The 20738-nt window shown below is 43.4% G+C and overlaps 1 protein-coding gene and 1 non-coding gene across 3 annotated transcripts in view; both read right to left on the bottom strand.

The window, feature by feature from the left end:
• Positions 1-19700, bottom strand: part of DNAJC5 (DnaJ heat shock protein family (Hsp40) member C5) — a 30617-nt gene extending 10917 nt beyond the window's left edge. The window contains exons 1-3 of one of the 2 annotated variants that reach the window (XM_063172445.1): positions 19676-19700; positions 5161-5228; positions 265-401 (exon numbers count right to left, since the gene is read on the bottom strand). In XM_063172445.1, coding sequence (XP_063028515.1) covers positions 265-371 — 107 coding nt within the window. In that variant the 5' untranslated portion in view covers positions 372-401; positions 5161-5228; positions 19676-19700. Of the gene's footprint in view, positions 1-264; positions 402-5160; positions 5229-10786; positions 10901-19675 lie in introns of those variants that run through there. The other variant, XM_063172444.1, reaches the window with a different exon arrangement.
• Positions 19701-20031: 331 nt separating this feature from the next.
• On the bottom strand, positions 20032-20103 carry TRNAE-CUC (transfer RNA glutamic acid (anticodon CUC)). Its single transcript has one exon. It is a non-coding gene; the product is annotated as a tRNA-Glu (tRNA).
• Between the last annotated feature and the right edge of the window lie 635 nt (positions 20104-20738).

Genomic DNA, 20738 nt, shown 5'->3' with positions numbered 1-20738 from the left:
TGCTCAAACTTAGGCAAGGACCTTTCAGAATGACATTGAGCATTTTAGAATTTAATTTACTAGACAGAAGATGTAAAAATTTAAAGCCTAGGCATGTTTTCACACCCTGTTTTGCAAGAAGCAACCACGTTTTCACCTATTTTTCCCACATATCTTTCTTGCAAAAGGTCTAAATAAACCAACTGAGGCTCCTACATAAATAGACCATTTGCTGAACACTGAATTAAAGTGTTGCTGGGACAGGTGTAACACTCAAAGCTTTACCTGTAAGACTTTTTGATATCATCTGAAGTGGCATTTTTGTCCAGCCCCAGCACGTGGTACAAGGACTCCCCAGAGGTAGAGAGCGAGCGTTGCCTCTGGTCTGCCATCTTGAGCTAACCTGAGGAGAGAACTGGCCCCTGCAAAAAAAAAATAAAGATTAAGAAATGCTTAAGCCAAGGAAAAACCAGGCCTCTTTAAGCAAACTCTCAAAAACAGAGTCTACACATCAAGATTCAGCTTTTATAAAATGTGCTTTGAAAAGGTTCTTTATACGCGTGGAAGGTAAAAAGTTTTAAAATTCAGTGAATTATCAGTGAAAACAACTGTGACATTGTTGGCACGACAGCAGCCACCCTGAATCCCTGCTGTGTAGACTCAACTCTTCTTTCCAAAAACCCCAAATTAAGAGCTGATGTGCAGCTATAGCCATGTACTGCATAACACATCTCTCAAATCACTTCATCTCCTTTCTTAGTCTTAATATTAAGATAATTTATTTGTGATAATACATATAAAAACCACATGACAACAGAGAAGTTGCTGTTGAGGTTGCCTTTTTGAACCACACTAGCATAGGAGTAACTGACTTTATTTGTATTTTCTATTTCAGAAATTACATTTAAAAAACAAAAACAAAAACCAACCTTTCCCACACCTCCCAAATCCCAGTCTCCCATCTTATCACCAGCACCAGGCCAAACAGAATCCTTAGATAAATCCAGTGTGACCAAAGCTGTGCATTCCACAAGGAAAGAGGGAATGTCTGCCCAGAGAGGAGATCCCTCTGTCACTATTTAAAGTTGTGGCTCCAACATTTAACATGCATTCTAGTTAAAATCACGTTACTTGAACATGGATTAACCTCCTGCTCCAGATCCAAATGTGACAGACCCCAGAGGTGTCCCCTGTGCCATGCCAGGAGCAGATCTGGTTCTGCCCTCTCCCACCCTGAGGAGATCAGCTTTGCTGTTCTTTAGCTGCAGAACTGCAGCCAGGATGAGCATCCAAGAAAAGACTATTGGCTATTTTTGGATTATGTCATTACAATTAGCCCACACCAGATTATGCAGACTTTGAAAAAGATATTTAAAGCAGCAGACTTTTCTAATTTAACCCTATGTCTTATATAACAAATTAATAACCTCAGCTTTCACAAGGTTGGCTGAAAGCAACACCCTCAGGCCTCACCCCCCTGCACTGCCTGGGAGGGGCTGTGACCACACCTCTGCTCCTCCCAACACATGGGAATTGTCACACCCACACAAGGGGGACCAAGTGACAAGGATGTGGACAGACACATCACCACTGTCTTGTTCAGCTCAGAGCCTGCTGTTGATTCTCTGCCTTTACATCCATTTAACGCTGCTCACCAGGCCCAGTTGTTTTAACTGGAATACACTGGCTCAACCAAACTCTCATCTAATCACCTTCAAGAAGCCTTTGGCAATTCTACCTAGTTTAATTTAAAGCTTCCTATAGAATGCTATAAATTATTACTATTAATAATTATTTGCCTAAACTCTAATTCTCTGGCTAAAAATTCAAACTACACCCCAAATCTGGAAGGTGAATGTGTGGGTAGGGAGAGGAAGTATTTTCTTTTCAAGGACACTGTTCTTTCTGTATGGGAAGAAAAGTACTGAGTGCTGCAAGACACAACACAACTCACTTATTGGGGCATAATCTGATTCAGGGAAAGGAAAACCATATTTCAGGAAAGAAACCCTCTGGGCCAGCCTTTCCCACAGGCAGCTCCCAGCCCCCTCTGCCCCGGAGCTGAGGTCAAACACTGATGATCCTGACGTGTCTCTGCTAATCTACCTAATCACAGCAGCCTGCCCCTGCTGCTTCCCAGGCTCCCTGCTCAGCTCCTCCTGCTCTGTGCCCATCAGCACCCAGAACCTCCCTGCAGCTCCAGCACACAGCCCCTGCCAGCAGCTCCTGCCAAGGAGTGTCTGTCACCACTGCTCTTGGACAGGGACCTGAGAAGTCAGGAGGAGGAAAAAAAAGCACCTTGATTGGAATTTCACATGTTGATTTAGCCCTCGTGAAGAAGGCACTGCTTCGAACAGGAGCTTCCAGGACATTATGGACATTTTTGCTACAAACTGCAGCTCTATTTAAGCATAACAAGCTTCCTGTAACATCAATCCAGCGTGGCCTTGGTGACAGATGCTGCAGATCACAGCCATACACCATGTTCTGCTTAACAAAATCTGCACTGCTCAATTAGGGCCAATTTGTTTAATAAAAATGAATTCAGTTTGACCCAGGCAGTCAGTCTGCAGGCACAGGGATACAATTCCACACTGCTGCATCCTTAATTGCTTCCATCTGAACAGTGCTGGGGATCCACAGCTTGGTCTAATGGGATGTTAACATTTATTTCTCCAAACTGGTATGAAATGGACACATTGGCCTTGGCAGGAGAGTGGAGGACAAGGCAGGGATGGGAATTCATCTGGGAAGCTTTTTACTTAAGGGAACAGGGGAGTATTATCACTAGGAATTCAACCTTTGGCTTTTTTAATATAAAACAGACAGTAAAGGTGCAAGTTATTTAAGTTCCAATTTTCCTAAACTCAGGTATCATTTCTGCTGTTTTCACACGTGGCTCTAATTCACAATCCTGAAAGCTGCCCTGTATTTTTAAAAACTGTTGTGTTCAGCAGCAACAAACCATCTGCTCCCTTTTCTATCCAAGCAGGATGCCCTGAAGAGGTTTCTTTGGGAAGGCTCTGGAGAAAGGTAATCTCCTGGATTAACCAGCAGAGTGTTTAACCATCTGAGCACCACAATATCCTGCCCCAGTCAGCTCTACCACAACAGGCAGCTGCATTCAGCACCACCTCACTGAAAAGACTCAGATTAAACCTGGCAGGTTATTTATGGAAGTCAGCCTTAATGTTCTAAATACCTCCATGGAAAATTTAACCTTAGAAACACTGATTTGCTTTTCAGCTTCCCAAAGGAAACCCATCAAGTTTCATGAAACTGGTGATACCTTAGCTTCTGCAAGGTCTGCTGACCCTTTTGGAAGTTGTATTTAACTCATTAAAATGGCAAAGAGTTATTACAGCCAAGGGAAAAAAATCAATAGTTCTCTGCCAGTTTAGGGAATTAAATACTCACAGAACATCCCAAATAATGTCTGCACTGAACAGGGTGACAGCAGATCTGGTGGCCAGAAGCAGGGAAGGAGGAATTAAACTCCATCTGATGCACTGCAGGATGCTGCAAAGAATGTCAGTGGAAGCTGGCAGTGAGGAGGACACATTTTTGCAGGAAAACATGCTGGGCTGTGAGGCAGAATGGAGGGTGGAGGTACTGACCCTGCTCACACAGACAGGAGTGCCTGGGACAACACTGAACCACCTCTGCTGGATTTAGGGAGGGCTACCTTGAGATAAAGGGATGGAAGGCTCATTCCATGGACAACAGCCACAGTATGTGGGTGTCATCCGCCTCTGAGCTCTTCTCATTTCCCTCCAGGGCTGAAGCACTGAGTATTTATCCCAGAACAAACTTCTGGGATAAAGCTGTAACCTCAACTCTCCCTTTCCCCATCTCCCCCTGTGTAAGTGACACAGGCACTGCTGTCCCTTGAATTTCCTTGCTGGAGGAAAGGCTGCTGCAGGAAGGACTTGTGGCTGTTCAGCTGCACTGATCAAAATCAAAAGGGGCACAGGACACCAAACAAGGTTAGCTTTAAAGATCTCCAGCTGGAGCACAATCTCCAGAATTCTAATTTTCTCCATGCCTGTATACTTCTCAGTTTAAGTTCCTAAAAATTAAATAAAATAATGAAATCACTCCCTGAATGGATGTGCCAACACCCAGACCTGTACACAGGTAAAAACTGCATTACAGTGAACTGTCTGCACACAGTGTGGGGAGCCTGGTTGGAAACAGCTGCTCCAGAAAGTGAAATCCCTCTGTGAAGGAGAAAATCCACCTCCTGCTGACACAGTGAATGATACCCACTGGACACAGGACAATGGGAGGTTATTAACCTTAATGGGTATTGTTTGCAAAAGAGTTTGGTTAAAACCAGCACATAACATCCTCTCAGTCTTCCAAAAAATCCCCAGTAACACAGAGAACAGAGGAATCCCCAAAAGGGAAGACAAGAACCAGAAGGAATGACAGACAGACTCAGGGAAGTGCTGGACAGGAGGAGTTGCTGCTGTCCCAGCTCAGCCCAACCCTGCACATGTCAGTAACACAAACTATCAGGAATGCTGTCAAGCCCTCTACAATTAAGTTTTAAGAGCATATTAAAAGATGATTGAAGAGTCCAGCTTGGAAATGATGTTTTGCCAGCTCTTATAAAAATAATGTCTAGTTGATATTTTATTATACGACTTTAGGAACCACTTGAGTATTTTAGGAAAGATTTGGATTCCACAAAGCATTGCTGCTAAGTAGTAAAATATAATGTTGGTTAAAGCTAAAATTCTGGCTTTGCAAAGATTTCCTGTGCAGAAAATTAACTTATAATAGCACCTAACTTTAGGTGTTAATTTAAAACTGAATTATTCTATACCAACCAGCATTTATCAGTAAAAGCCTAAATAAAAACACCGAGCCTGAAAGCACTTCAGTAAATATTGATTTGTCACAGAAAGGAAAAAGCACCACTGGCCTCCACATCCTGTCCATCTGTCTCAGAGTCACTTAGAGTTGTCCTCACAATCTGGTATTTTTCAAGGGAGGAAAAAAAAACTAAAAGGGCGATGAGAGAAGCATACACAAGACTGTGTTACCACAAAAATATGAGGTGTTTTAGCCTTGGCTTCCTGAGGTAGTAAGAGATTTTTGTAGGAAACTTTGTTTCTTCAGCAATATTTTGCCTTTAAATGAGATACAAAAAATAAAAAAAAATCCAGAACTCACCTGGTGTCTATTTTGAATATTCTAGGGTAAGTGATAGCAATCTTCACACACTTCTAAAACTGATTCTCCTAAAGACAAAACAAAAGCAAATTAGTTGTTCACCAATTCTGAAGTTGAGGATTCATTGATAAATTATCATCATATTACTGGCAGTAAAAACACACAAGTGTTTTATAAATATTTGTATCACAAGTACCAAATAAGTTTTCACAATGTAAATATTTGTCTTTAGAATGATAAACTGTCGAAATAAATGACAAATATTTAAAAACACAGAGTCAAGGCCTCTATGGTTTGAACCAGAGCTTCAGTCTCTTCTCCCTAACTTTTATCATGGGAAAGACACACACCTACCCAGTTGCATGGAAACTCTAATAACCATTATCTATTTAAGACTTTGGACTTTTTCAACTTAGGCCTTTGTGAATATATATACTGAGAGCATGAGAAGCATGTTTTTCAAGTCTTGCTAATCTGTTGTGCTGTTAGAGAGAGACTGTAAAGCAGCTTAGCCAACAGAGCAGACCCCAAGCTCCGGCACTGGAGCAGCAGGCACAGCCTGCTCTGGGGAGCAGCACCAGCTCCTCCTGCCAGGACACATTTCCATCAAGAAAACCATGCTGTCATCCAATTTGGATTCCCTCATCCTGATGCAGATGAAAACCAGTCTCATTTTGGTGTACAAGGAGGGAGAGAACCTGAGGTGACCCAGCAGCACACTCGATCTTTCAGCAGTCAAGCTCCAGCATGGAAATAACAGAGCAAAGGGGCAAGAACAGCCTAGGAAATGCTGCATGGTGCTATAGAAAAAATCAGGGAAACTCACTGCAACAGATTAAAATACCTTTCTGATTAAGCAGGTGCAGGACACATCTAACCCACATCACCAATCACAAAGTCACTTATGCATTAGATGACTGAACAATTTAAACCTCGTGAGCGAACTTCAGAGCAGCTTTTACCTGGCAAGTCATCACTTAATTGCCATACAAACCCTTTCAACAGCTTTCAGAGAACCAGCTCTGAATGCACTTGAGAAATAAACTCCTCATTGAATTAATAATTATGCCTTTCATGGGCTGGAAGGTTCCAGCATGGCAAACAGAGATGTTGGGAATAAACCCAGGGAGCTGCTGGCATTGCTGCCCACAGCAGTTGCTTGGTGCCATCTGTAAGAAGCTGCTTGATCCAGCAACACATCCCTAAGTGGGTATGAATGAACCAAGCAACAACTCAATAATCAGCTTATTGTTAATGGATCTGTTTAGTTCCTTTGATAGGAAGCAGCAAAGGACTTTTCCTGAATAATGAAAGGCAGGGAGTTAAACTTTCCCACTCAGAGCCCGTGCAATACTAGGGAGGGGGTAACTCCCCAAGGAAAAATGTGCTATTTTGTGAAGCTATAGAAGCTTCCAGGTTCTCTGCCCACAGCTTTCTTTATTAAAAATAATCCACAAGAACATTATTTATGCATTTATAGAAAGCTGCAGATTGTTAATGGTGTTGGCAACCAGAATTATGGCTCCCTACCCAGATGAAGACCACCTCTAATTGTGCCACTCATTCTGTTTCAGACAGCAAGCCCAGATCCAAGTATGTTGACAGTCAAACTATGTTCAATTTATGGAAATAATATGAGTAGAACATAAAAGGAAAGGGAAAAAAAAACAAAGTCCAAATGTAATTTGGAAGCAAATGTACTTTGAAAAAATGAGCTATCCTGCTAAGGTCAGAACTGGGCACATAATGATGTAAATATCAGACCATGATGTGTGGATGGAAGGTTCAAATATAAGATCCTGGCCCAAGCCTCATCAAAACTCCATCAGCAGAAAAGTCAGTATTTTTTACAGCACTTATATATAATAACCAGCCATGTAGAGACTCAAAATACACAGTCAAGTGTTGTCTTAATCTGGATGCAAGCAGCAATATTTTCTTCAGTCTCACAGCTATGCCAATACCAAGTTTCATTAAGAGCAGGCAGCCTGATTTACAGCTGAAAATAACCAAACAAGACAAAAATAAATTCCCAAGGAAACTGCTTCTTGTAAAAATCAAAGTACATGAGAAACCCATGCCAGGTACTTCTCATCCTTCCTGCCAGCACTGAGCCAGCCCAGCACCTCCCAGGGGTTCACTCCCTCATTTTCTGTTGCAACTGGCAATTCCAATTTAGTGACTCAGGAATGTTTTGATCTCCCCATCCAATCTCATTATTCAGCAGGCCAGATCCACTGACCCAGAGCTCTACATAATACCCTGCTTGTAATTACTTGTAAATATCTCCCCTCCTTATTACATGATATTCACAATCCAAACAAAAGCAGAGAAGATGAAAGGACAGATGCTGGAGAAGGAATGGAAGCATTCAAATCTACATCAGTGCATGACACCCAGCTCAACAATACACATGAGAAAGGAGGAAGTCTGGGGACAGGAATATATAACTGTTGAAGAATCAGAAAATACAGAAATGAGTATGAAAATTAGAAGAAAAAAGATTAAAGAATGATGAAGATAAAAACAAGCTAAGCCTCAAAAATGCAAACTGAATTCAGCAACACATCAAAACTGCGGTAAATTTTGTAACACAGTGGAAGAAATTTGCTTGGGGAGGTTGCATGCTCTTGCAACCATTTTGCTCATAGCAAACCAGCTCTTCCAGCCTTATTTCTTCTGCAAATTAGAACTCAATTTATGTACTGTTGTATCTTCGCCATACACTGGAACCATAAATCTGCTCAGCACCCTTTTCTCCTCTGCCCAAGAGACAGATACTGCCTTCTCCTTGCAGAAATCAGACATGTTCTCAGCTCTACTGGACAAGAAGCTTGTGTGTTTCTTGAGAACCCAAATCTCCTCTGAGTGATGCAGGATAACTCTTTTTACTGAATAATTCTACTGATAGAATTGTCCTCATCCTGCTCCATATGTTGTTACCAGAAAGGGGAAATTATCTTCAGCATACATGGCTTCATAATCCATCTCCACCATGTACAGGAGCTGTATCATGGTTAGCAAGTATTATAAGAAATAAGGCTGCAATTAAGGTAAATTAAATAACCAATATACAAAACAGAAACTCCAAAGTCTTTATTTTCACATCCCTTCTTGCTTACATGACTTGCAAAATGAAACATTACTGGAAGAACAATGTGAAACAGCTGAAGGGAAAGCACGCTGGCTAACAAGTGCAAGCAGAAGACCACTACTATTTTAAAGCACTTTTCTTGGCCCTTAGCTGTCTTCAAATAAAGATTTTTAACCTATTAATCAGAGCACTAACATTTTATATTCCATTAAAGCATCCAAGAGTGTGTTCTGGCATTGCTTATATTTTTTATATCACAGCACAAAAGCCTTTCAGCTGAATTTTGCTATTCAGTTTGTGACCTTTTGATAAAGATCATGTGAGAGATCTCATATCCATAAAAACATTCTGTTTTAACATATAAGCCCTGATGGAAAGCTGAGTATCCAAGGAATTGATGTAAATGCATACATCTCCTGGAAAAAAAAGAACTTTACTGTGTCCAAATCCATCTGCCTTGGGAACACAGGACAGGTCTCCTATACTGAAAGACTGTGACACTAAAAACTTCATTAAATTCTCTTGAGTTCTTTTAAAAAACAGAAAAACACAGCTTTTAAACAATTGAAATCTGGAGCAATACCATTTTTCTGCTAAATTCAAGTTTGAAATTACTAACATCCACCACTGCTGACTGCAGGAGAGGTTCCACTGAAACTTGTGACAAACTTAACTACAGCGACACAGAGTTGTTTCTCTAATGAGCTTAGCAGATTAAAATGTAACCATTTAAGTCTGATTGACCAACCTGTTATAAAGACTTGTGACCTTTTACCCTACACAAGAGTAAGATTCAAACCTACCAAAGACAGCTTTCCATATTAGGGGAGAAAATATGAAGTAATGGATTTGCATTTTCTGTCCTCTCTCCTCAATTAAAATAATTACTCTAAAAACCTGGGGGGGATGGGGTCAGTGAATTCCCTACTTAGGATTTCATTGCTCCTATTTAATCTTTCAGTAATAATGAATTATTGTTTATGACATCACAGCAGTTTATGTGCAGAGTGCAACATCACAAACTGCACATGGCAATAAAATCTCCACATCTGCTTACTCAGTTAGTTAAAAATCTCTGAAAAATCAGCAGCTGTGTTTGCTTTGTTCATTATTACTTTTAATTTTTCCTCCCTATAAATAGTTTTTGAATCACTGTGACTACTCACTGCAAGTTCACCAGAACCAATCAGTCAACCCACAACATTCCCTGCTGGGATGAGTGATGCTGATGCCACTTTTCTGAAGAAATATCTTCAACTTCTGCATAGACATAAAGCCCCACTTCTGCTAAGTGGGTTGTATAAACTACATCAATAAAACCCCTTCATATTGTTAATGACTATATCAATATAGCCTAACCTTTAAAATATAAAAGAACTCTTGGAACAGATGGGTCTACTCACATAAAAATGAGATTTACATTATTATGTCACACCTCTAGGTAAGACAACTAAAGGTTTTTAAATAGAAAGAAAAAAAGAAGTCTATTGTCTTGTGTAAGAAAAGGTTGAGAAAATCACATCAGTTGTCAAAACATGAATCCCTTGGCAGACTGTTACAAAAAGAGAATTTAAGGAGATAACGTTGATCCAAGCAGCTCCTTCTCACAGCACAGGAGGCTTTTGCCTGGTCAAAAAGAAGGAACAAAGTGAGGTTACAAAGAACAGCAAAAAGGCCAAATAAGCAGTTTGAGACACAAAAGGAACAGAAAGGAACACATCTTTCAAATTGCAACTTGGTTGCCGAAGGGCAAGAAAAAGATCTATCCAAAATTAACTTGGAAGGGCAGGGGAAGGTGGTTCCTCTCTGTGCTCATGGACAGCAGTAAGAGATGGAGGGGAAAAAAGTTCATTCCTATTTTCTTTTCCTATCAACTGTGAGGCAGATGAAAAGGTGAATGAGGGTTTCCCCATACACACAATTTAAATAATGTGAAAGTATGGCCTTACCAACTGCAAAACATGTACCAAAATTATTTTACACCTAATTTGGTGTTAGAATTGCTTTGTCATCAAATAAACACTCTTGGCAGTTTCAATCATGAGCAGTTTTTGTTAAAGACTTTGAAATGAAGACTTTATTTTACTAAGTAAAAAAAGCAAAACAGAAGACCAGTTTATGGCAACAACTGAAGGCAATACTCATATCCTCATCCTGATCTAAAATGATCCACTCTGGTGCTTCCCTTTTGAGAAACTTCACCTATTTTCAGATTATTAATCTCTGCTCTTTAATGGCTCTCTCCCACCAAACACACAAATCTTCCACTTAAAAAGTTATGAATAAAAAGGCAAAATAAGCAGAATTGAACAGAACTTATGAAGATTTTATATTTTCCAGAAACAATCACAACGAAAGCTCAGAAGCAGAAAAGCCAAAATGTCTTTATGTGATTACCAGGAACCCAATGACACTGCCTCTGTCAGAGCCTTTCTATTTCACAGGATATTAGGTTTTATTCTAAAAATTAAGCTTATTTATTTAATAATACAGGCAGAAAATAAACTTTCCCTCTCCCCCATTTACTTTTACCTCTTGTATCCAATCAGGTCCTCCAGCCTAAGGTGAAGCATAATTATTCAAGCAGCACATGTATCCACTCAGTTAAGGTCCAAAGGCTTTAGTTCCAGAGATTATTTCCTCTGCAAAGTTAAAAAATTAAGCATATCTAAAGATCCTCACTTCTCCTAATTGCTCAACTGGATTTCCCCAGTTTTTGTGGAGGGTGGGGAAGAGACTATTTGTTTATTTCACTTCCTCACAGAAACTGAGCAATTGGTGTCGTAACAGATATTTTAGGCTTGAAAAAACAACCAAAAAACCCAAATAAAAACAAAACCAATAAAGCATCAGCAGGAGCAAGGGGTGCTCTGATTAGAAATGGGGCACAGGTGTAGGTAAAACCCCTCTGACCACTGGGAGGGGTGAGCAAAACCCAAACAAACCAATAGCCCCAGAGACCATCTCCAGGAAATAGATATATATAGATATATATAGATAAATATGTCATGGAAGACGTTCTTCACTTCATGCCACAGATTTCTCCCCTCTGGGTTGTGTCAGGTGTTACAGAAAATGGTCTAAAAGCCACAATGAGTTTCATATCTGCCCCATTCAAACCCCCAGCACGTGGATATTCAGAAGCATGAAGGGGCTTAAAACCACAGAATTCCACAATAAAATCTGAACTGACCAGCACAACTTGTATTTTCCAAAACTTCTACTTGTTGTTTTGGCAGGAAAATTCAACCAAGTTCCTTTTGAAGGCTGGGTGATGCCAGAGGTGATGCCTTCACTGCAAATATTTCAGTTTCTTCTCAGTGAATTAAACCAGAGCATATGTCAAGGGGCAAACACACAAATAGTAAATCAGAGAAGCACCTTGGGATACAGAACACATTTATTCCCTACTGATCCCAAATTCATCCTTATGAATACAATGCTAATGTCACAATATTCTTATAATAACCCCAGAATGATGCCCAGTACACCCCCTGCATGTTGGAGTCAGCTCTTTCAGCTACAAATACCCAAACAAATCACAGGGCTGGACTAAAACCAGCTTTAATTTAAACTGGCATTCTCTCACAGAAGACAAACTCTTTGGTATTTTCTAACCATACAGTGTGGTTTCACCAACAAAAAGATTTATTTTATACTACTCCCCCACAAACCATAATGATATTTATTTCCCTGTTCTCTCACTCTGCATACATTTAATCTGCAGACTGCCTGATGAAGGATGTCCTCAGTTCCACCACTCAGTCTAGCAACAGTATTTCATGGCTGCTTAAAAAGAAAAAAAAAAAAGAAAAGCCAGTCCATAATTTAGAAATAATAGGGTAGCAAAGAATGTATCTGTCCTACTGATTTTCCCACTAACTCACTGGTGATTTAATAAGCAAAGACACAGCTTGAATTGCAGACCACAGACTTAGGTTGAAATCCTGACACGTCAGGAAAAACCATGTTCAGACTTTATTTGCAATTGAGTTTTCTAACACTGTAATTGGGCAAGAATTAAAATACATGTAGATTGTATACACTAGGTTTTCAGACAGGAGTCATATTTCAGAGGGCTTAGAACCAAAAGGCCGCTTTTGGTTATACTGGGGCTTAATTTAACCACATTATCAAAGGCCATTCCCAAGGCCTTTCAGTTTCAGCACAAAGTATGGAATGACCACATTTAGTCTTTTTTCCATGTAAATAACTGGTAATAAATTCAGAAACCCCTATGCATAGCTTTTGACTGATGTTTTTATTCCAGCCTCTGATTTTCACAAACACTGGAGCGTGACAGATGAATCTTCACTCTGCCTGTACCCCTGATGTGATGCCATCAGTACAATGTTAAACCAGGGTCATTCCTACATGTATTCCCCAAACCAAGGGTATGTCCTCCTGGAGATCCTTAACAGGAACAAAATTAGTTGTAAAATAGCACCTTTCCTCACTGAGGGTCATTTAAAAATAATATTTCATACATCTGCACATTTAAACAGCCTCAAAACAGCAAGAAGAGTGAAAGTCATCACAGATCCTTTTTAACAGCAAGAAGGACTCCCTGGCCTTTATATGGAAAACATCAAAAAACCAAGTCACAGGAAGAAATGTGGTTTTTAGATATGCTGCAGGAAACCAGGGTAAGGAGCTGTGCATTACAGGAGAAGCACAGGAGCTGCAGGGTTTTCATCATCCAGGATGTTGCACACAACATATATTCCATGCCAGGCCCCAGAACAAAGTCATGTTGGCTGCTGGCCCTGTCACCCAAAGCACTCAGGGAAACAGTAAGGTAGGCTTGGGAAATTACCCTGTGCACCTTCCAAACACCTTCTGATTAATTCTGACTGCCTGGTTTTCCCAAATCAATTGTGAAGAGCCAGTGCTCTTCCAATGCCAATTTAAAAGTGCAACAAGAATGAAGTGAGCTAGTATGGAAATCAGGAACTTTGTAGGAAAAGAAGAAGTGAGACTTCATTGAGGAAAATAAATATTTTCACTAGTTACTGTCCAGACAAAAATACTTCTATGGAACATGCATTTATTTTGCTATGTGATAAAAATGGTGTACTCCAAGCAAGAATGTTATTTCCCAGCATTAAAATGAGTGCCTTCAGAAGGACTGACTGACCAGTGATGTGTCAAACCAAACACCAAAATGATAAAATAAGTTTTCTAAAGAAAAGACATGCTTCAGACCCTATTTCTCCTTCACTACTCAGACCAGAAGAACTCCAAGACACACCTCAGAACTGTACAAATGGAGAGAGCAGGGTCCCTGTGCAACAGAACTTGTTAGGAAACACATGGAAAATATTCCTCAAGTTCTCAAACAACAGCTGAGAATGGACCAGGAACTTAAATCTATTCACTGCTCTGAACAGTAACTGAATCTGGCTTTTAAATTCAATTTAAAACAGGAGCATTTCTGGTTATAGCCTCCCAGAAACAGGTCACCTCAGATTTCAGTGGATTTCATGGTCCCTCCCCTCCTCCTCAACAACAGCAGGTGAGGAGATGCCAGGGAGTGCTGGGGGCAGTGTAGGATGCAGGACCTCCAACCACTCCAAACCTCTTCCCCAGCTCACCACACCCACCAAGGGCCCCTGCCCAAAATGCCACACAGATCAGGTCAGGTGAGGTGTGTCAGATGGGTCCAGTGTGTCACCTCAAAGCTGTCACCAGTCTGACCTGGGACTGCAAAGGGATAACTCCAGTCCCTGCGGATGTGGACTAGAGCAGACCTTTAAAAAACCAAACCAAGCACTGCTTCAATTCCCTGTCCAGATGATTTCACAGGGATCCCACATGGCCTTTGTGAAAGCACATGAACACTTATTAATTTTATTCCCCTTCCACCTGCTTTTATCACAATGTCACATGTCTCCCAAAGGCAGACCGCAGCCCAGGCTCTGAACAGGATCTTACAAATCCCATTTTGTCATCTCATTCCCTTCCTGTACTTCTAACTATCAGAAGCAAGAGCACCAGCTTTCATAATGACCTTTGAACTACAGAGAAGAAAAATTCAGACATTACTTAAAATATTTTTAACAATAGATTAATTGCTTACCCTCAGGAAACTCTGGAAGCAAATGAAATTACAAATATCTCATTTGGTGGGGCCTAGCCTTGGTGGAAGGAATTTCCTGCACCTGGCACATTCAAGATTATGACAGATATTACTACTAAAAACTGCCCACAACATCTGGAGTTTGGATCCCAAATTCCCCTCCTATCCACAAGCAGCTTTAAACATAATCATGTAAATGTCCATTCAGGGACATTCCAGTAAATGTCCCTAAATCCTCAAGACATGAGAAGCAGATACATAAAGAAACTTCTCTGACAACTGACCCAGGCAAAGGCCTACATAAATAAAACTGCACAGCAACAGAAAAACCTGCTAAGATATAAAATAAGTAATGGCAGATGGAATGGAAAAGAATATTTTCATTTGAAGTACAGCCAAAAAATTAAAGACATAAAAGGGGAAATGCAAAGAGAAGACCTCTGTGAGTTTCTGCTTTTTGGCACTGCATCATAGGTCACTGTGATGACATCAGAGAACTCTGGGCTTCTCCTGTGCCCCTGCAAAATGTGAGCAATCTGTACATTCACTTTTTCTACAGATTGTTCCTTAAAAGTCACAAAGGTTCAGAACTCCTGACACTGAACACAACTTTAGTAAGACCCAGATGAAAACCAAGGAAGTGAAGTTCCCTGCAACCAAAGCAGAAGCAGGATGGTGTAAGTGCTCAGATATATAAATAAATAAATGTTCTCAAAGGGAAGAGGAAGCCCCAAAAGCAGGAGGGGAAAATGTGGGGTGCTGGTGGATCCCTGGTTTGTGCTTTTCTCTCACTGGTATTAGATACTGCCTGTCATTGCAACCAGATCCACTGAACTGTTTACTTGCATCATCCACTGGTCAGAAGCCACCAACACAGAAATACCAGTTAATGAATGCAGACTTATGTCACAAAACAGAAAAAAAGGTTCCTTAGTGATGCTTGGGTAACAGGTAAGCAAATACCACCAGGTTTTTTGTTTCTTCAACCATTTGCCCAACAAATTTTAGATTATGGCATTGAAGTATATTAAAAAAAAAAAAATAAACAGCCCCAGTCTTTCATTGAGAAACTCTATTCTCATTTACAAAACCCTTGAGCAGATTATGAAAGAGGAGATGGCAGCTGCAAATTTAACTCAGGCCTAGAGGACTCGTTCTGTTTGCACCCCTGTGCACCACAAACCTTCCATTTTCTCCTTCCAATACTTGCACAAGAAGATGAGAAACTTGCACCCAGAGGAAAAAAGCACTTGGATTTTACTGAATTTGGCCCTACAACACACTGGCTCTGAAAACATTTCACCATTAATGAAAGAGGCAGAAAAAGGCTTTTAAAAGGCACATTTCAGTGCAATGCAGATACAAAGTAAGAGGAATTAGAAGCAGTTGCCAGGAAATAAGAAATTTGAACATATGTTAAAACAATCTTATTATTTAAGCAATCTTGATGCACCTTCTGGAACACAGGTCTTTCTATCAGTTTGCATGGCCTGAAGTAGGAAGCAAAGTGCCTCTGAAGGTAAAACATGCACTTTCCAACCACTGTGCTTTGTATGTTTTTATTGATTAAGACAATATTTCAACTGAGCCTCTAAGGAAATCCTAAGATATCACAACATTCAAACTCCTTTCTTTCAAGACTGAAAGCAGCCACTGGTTAACCAACCATCATCACCACAGAGCTCCAGTACTGTTGAATTCAAACTACTTCAATTATCAGAGCACCTGGAAAACAACTTCTTCAGGTGAAAAGGAACAGTGCAATCCTTCACACTGGTCCTGGGCATTGGTGATGTTGTGATGTTCCTCATCCCTCCCTCTGGATTCTGCCATGACCCAGCTGTCCCAAGGCCCAGGTGGGCACACCTGAGACAGGGGACAGGCTCACTGCAGGATTCTGTGCCATCTGCTGAGAAGGTGGGGGCACCTCACAGAACCCCAAGCCACACACTCCTGCTCCTGGAAAACATCCTTCTCCTCAGGCCAGTGGAGAGCAACAGAAGATCCTCATCCTCCCAGGCAGAGGCAAAGCCAAACAAAGAGGACTTGCACAGCTTGAAAGCAAACTGTGAGGGAAATCAGTTAATGTAGTAAAACTACCTGAAATGAATCCCTGTTTGTGGTTTGACAGGAGAGCAGTGAAGGTGCCAGCAGATGCCAGTTTGCATGCTCTGGGGAGGTACTGGAGTGCTCAGTCTGGGCATAAGCTCTGCAGAAAAGTTCTGGCAACCCATTTCCAGACATAGTGAAAAATATTTTGATCTGGTTATTAACATTAACAATACTTATAAAAATATTGCAAACTGGCAAACTGATAAAAGAGAGAAATATGGCAAATATCAGAGGCAGTTACAGCACTGTTGTTCTAAGTCAAGTTGTTCAGTGGATAGACAGGATTTGCTGAAGGCCCTTCCAGCCTTCAGTTGTACCTGCTTTCCCAGGGAGGATATTCTGACAATTGAATTCATAAATTCAAAAAATAGTCAGAACAGCAGCTTTTATATTTAACCTAAACCATGATTTCTTAAGTAATCCACTTAGGTTCCCATTTCATACTCCCCATCACACTGTTCAACAGACAAAAATCCTTCTTGAAGCTCACCATGAGAGGAACTACACTGAATAACAGCATCAGTGCTGACAACCACCACCTGCCAAACACAGAACCTGGGAGGCCAAGGGATCTCAACATCAACTCTTGTGCTGTTGGAATCCCAGAATCCCAGACTGCTTCGGTTTGGAAGGGACCTTGCAGATGATTTAGTTCCACTCCCCTGCCATGGGTCAGGACACCTTCCACAAGGCCAGGCTGCTCCAATCCAGTCTGGCTTTGAACACTCCAGGGATGGAGCAGCCACAGCTTCTCTGGGCAACCTGTGCCAGGGCCTCACCATCCTCACAGGGAAGAATTCTTCCCAATATCCAATCCAACCCTGTCCCCTGTCAGTGAAGCCATTCCCCCTTGTCCTGTCACTCCAGGGGCAGGAGTCACTTCAGTACTGGAGCCTTCTCTTCCCCAGGCTGTACAACCCCAACTCTCTCCACAGCAGAGCTGCTCCAGCCCTGGGAGCATCTTCATGCCCTCCTCTGGACTCATCCAGCATGAAAGTTCTTAAGCCACACTCTGGTACTGCTCCATGTTTCCAAAGTATGAGGATCCACCCTCCCTTGCTGCCTCCACCTGCTGTGAGAAGCTTGTCCATACCCCAGGTGCATTCCAAGCCCTGCTCCCATCACCTGCAGCTCAACAAGCCTCTGGCAGGCTCCAGCCATCCTGGGCAACTTCCCTGCTGCAGCCAGGGCAGTGATGGTGCCACCTCAGCCACAAACCAAAGCAGCTGCCCACAACCCACTGCAAACTGGGACAGGGTCCCTGGGCACTGGAAAACACTGAAACAGTGTTTATATATCCTGGGAATAATCAACACCAACTATGGTCTACACCAGGAGCCAAAACACACTACCAAACATTACTTTTTTCAGGCACTCACTAATAAAAGATGGTTAAATATAGCACAAAGCCACTCTGGGAAGGAGGGGAATCTTCCACTTGAGCCTCCAGCCTGCAATTTATCAATGCAACACATCCAAAAATTAGGAGGAACATGACCATGTTGCAGCATCTCTCCTTTCATTTAAACACTGTGGACAATCCCTAAGACAAAATAAATGAGGGAGGGAGAGAAGTACTTATTTATGCTCACAAAAAGCTGTTTGGCTGAAAATCCCATCTCCAAAGCCTGAGTTCTCCACAAAGCAGATTCTGCACTGCCAGCAACATGACGAATTTCTCCAAAGCCCTTAGAGCATGGCGAGAAAACCACAGGAAGCTGCTCAATAAAAATAAACTTCTTTTCATCTCACACTCTATATATTAATGTCAATTTCTCTTCCACTCCAGCTTCTGTTTCCCTTCTTGTCTCCCTCCCAGCACACAGCATACTTGATTTATTAGAACTAATTCATTAAAGCAAATTAATTTGGCATCTATTTCTCAGGATCCCTTAGTCAGATTAGGATTCTATCATATTCTACCAAAAGCAAACAAAAATGCAAACACTGATCCTAAGCAACCTGAAACCAACAGATGCCTGAGAAGCTGAAAACGCCTCTAATGAAATTGCAGTCAAAAGAATAAATTCCACTTCAAGGAGGCTGCTACAATTCAAGAATTTAAATAGGTCCAATCCTGACGCATTTCCAAAGGAAATCCTTGCAGCTCTGCATACTTTGGAGAGCTTAATTTACCCAGAGAAATGGGTGAACCACCACTGCTCAGCCACTGGGTGACTGCGGCCTGCAAGTTTTTGCTTCAAAAGCAGCAGACAAACACAGTATTTAAGCACACACACAGCGTTTCCCTTTCCTGGTGATAAGCTGGCACGAGGCAAACATCAGCAAGGAGAATTGGATTATTTCACACCGGTCTGAGATGATGCAGAAGATTTATGGCCTTTTTTTTTTTAAGCCTTACAGCAGCACAGACAGCTCAACAGCAACGTCTCACAGCGCACAAAAATTAACACCCCAATGAAAACAAACCTAGAAAAGATAAAACCCTTTGGATTTCCCTCTTATGTCAGACAGAATGGCCTTCACCTTGCTCCCCAGGGAGCACGGGCTCCATCAGTGCCCACACTCCACTAATAACCTCAAGGCTTTGTGTCACCGGTGTGGAGCAGGCAGGTATTGATACAGCACAAAAGCAGCAGCGAGGCGCTACCAGGGAATCCGCTGTCTCGTTCGGTCCATTCCGTATCTCCAGAATTACCTGACCGGAATTCTTAATTTGAGAGCCAGAAGACACTGCACGAATAAACAGAAATATGCTGCCTATGCAAGTTTCACGTTATAAAGGCTGGATTTGCTTCCCGCCGCCGGTACGTCATTCATTAAGCACCTCATCAGCCGAGCGGCTGCTAATTATTTCGATAAAAATTAAGCAGGATAATGTAAGGAAAGGGAAAGGGAAAGGAAAATCACCCCGGCTTCTGGAGCGAGCCGGAGTGATTCACGGCTCCCACACACAGAGATGACTTTCATTTGGAATTCACCTTCCCAGGCCTTTTGTTCGGGGCTCTTTTCCCCTGCTCGGAGGAGCGGGGGGGGCGCGGGCCCCGCACCGGCACCGGGGACCGGGGCGGGGGCTCCCGGGGCGGGGATGCTCGGCGGGCGATGCCCCCGGGCAGGGAGATGCCGGCAGACAGGGAGATCCCGGCGGGCACATCCCCACCTTCCCCCAGTCCTCCCGCCTCGCCTCGCCTCGCCGCACCCCCCCCCCCCCGCCACCGCCACCAGCTCCATCTTGGCCTCCGCCCGCGGCCCGGCCCCGCCGCGCTCACCTGCGGCCCACGGGCGGGCGGGCGGGGGCCGCACAGCCCCGGGCGGGCGGGGGCGGCCCCGCGGGGCGGGGGCGGCTCCTCGGGGGCCTCGCGCGGGGCCCGGTCGCGGCGGCGCGCGCGCTCCGTCCTCAGCGCCGGTGCCGCCGCCGCCGCCAGACACCGACCGGGACCCGGCCACGGGAGGGGGCGGCGCCGGCGCACTGCGCATGCGCGTCCCCGACACGCAGCGCCCCCGCCGTGCGCGCGCGCGGGCACGCGGCCGCAGCGCCGGGAGCGCGCGCGGGGATCCCGGTGGGAACGGAGGGGGCGGGGACGGCAGGGCGAAAAGCGGGAGGAGAGCGCGGCAAAAATGGAACTTCCCTGACCGGGAATCGAACCCGGGCCGCGGCGGTGAGAGCGCCGAATCCTAACCACTAGACCACCAGGGAGCGATGGTAGTGTGAGGTTCTCGTGTCTTTCATGCACTGCCTCCTTGGCCAGGCAGGGACGGTGACACGATGGGACCGGTGACTGTGGCACAGGGATCGGGATCTGCAGTGGGGCTGGCGGCTGCGGCACAGGGATCAGCGAGGCCAGGGCTGCAGCTCCCCACAGGAGCTGGTGACAGTGGCACAGGGAGCGCTGGCTCGGGGGCTGTGACGCGGGGATCTGCGGGGCTAGGGACAGAGGCACGGGGCTGCAGGACAGTGAAGGAGCCGGAGGTACGGAATGCAGCAGCGCACAGAACACGGCTAGGCCATCACTCGTGGTCTGCAGGCTGAGGGTTCAGGGCGCTGTCACTCAGCCCGTGCTCGCACAGCGACCCGCAGCGTGCCTGGGCAGCACCTTCCGAGCATCCCATCCCATCCTGCCACCCACCCAGCCCCACAGCGCCCTTGGGCTCCTCAGGAGCTCACTGGAGAGCCTGTTCCCTTTAACGAAAACGACTCCTTACAATCAGGACAAATGAAGTATTTAAGCTCATGAGCCTGTTTTTCCCAGTCGGTCAAGTTTCCTGGCTGTTTCCTGGGAAACACGGCTATTTCCCGGTGTTAGGTAAAAACACAATTTCCACCCATCCAGT

The sequence above is a fragment of the Melospiza melodia genome, chromosome 19 (genome assembly GCF_035770615.1).
Source record: "Melospiza melodia melodia isolate bMelMel2 chromosome 19, bMelMel2.pri, whole genome shotgun sequence".
In the NCBI taxonomy this organism is placed as follows: domain Eukaryota; kingdom Metazoa; phylum Chordata; class Aves; order Passeriformes; family Passerellidae; genus Melospiza; species Melospiza melodia.
The sequence above is the reverse complement of the archived record's forward strand: the minus strand, read 5'-3'. Positions and strand labels throughout refer to the sequence as shown.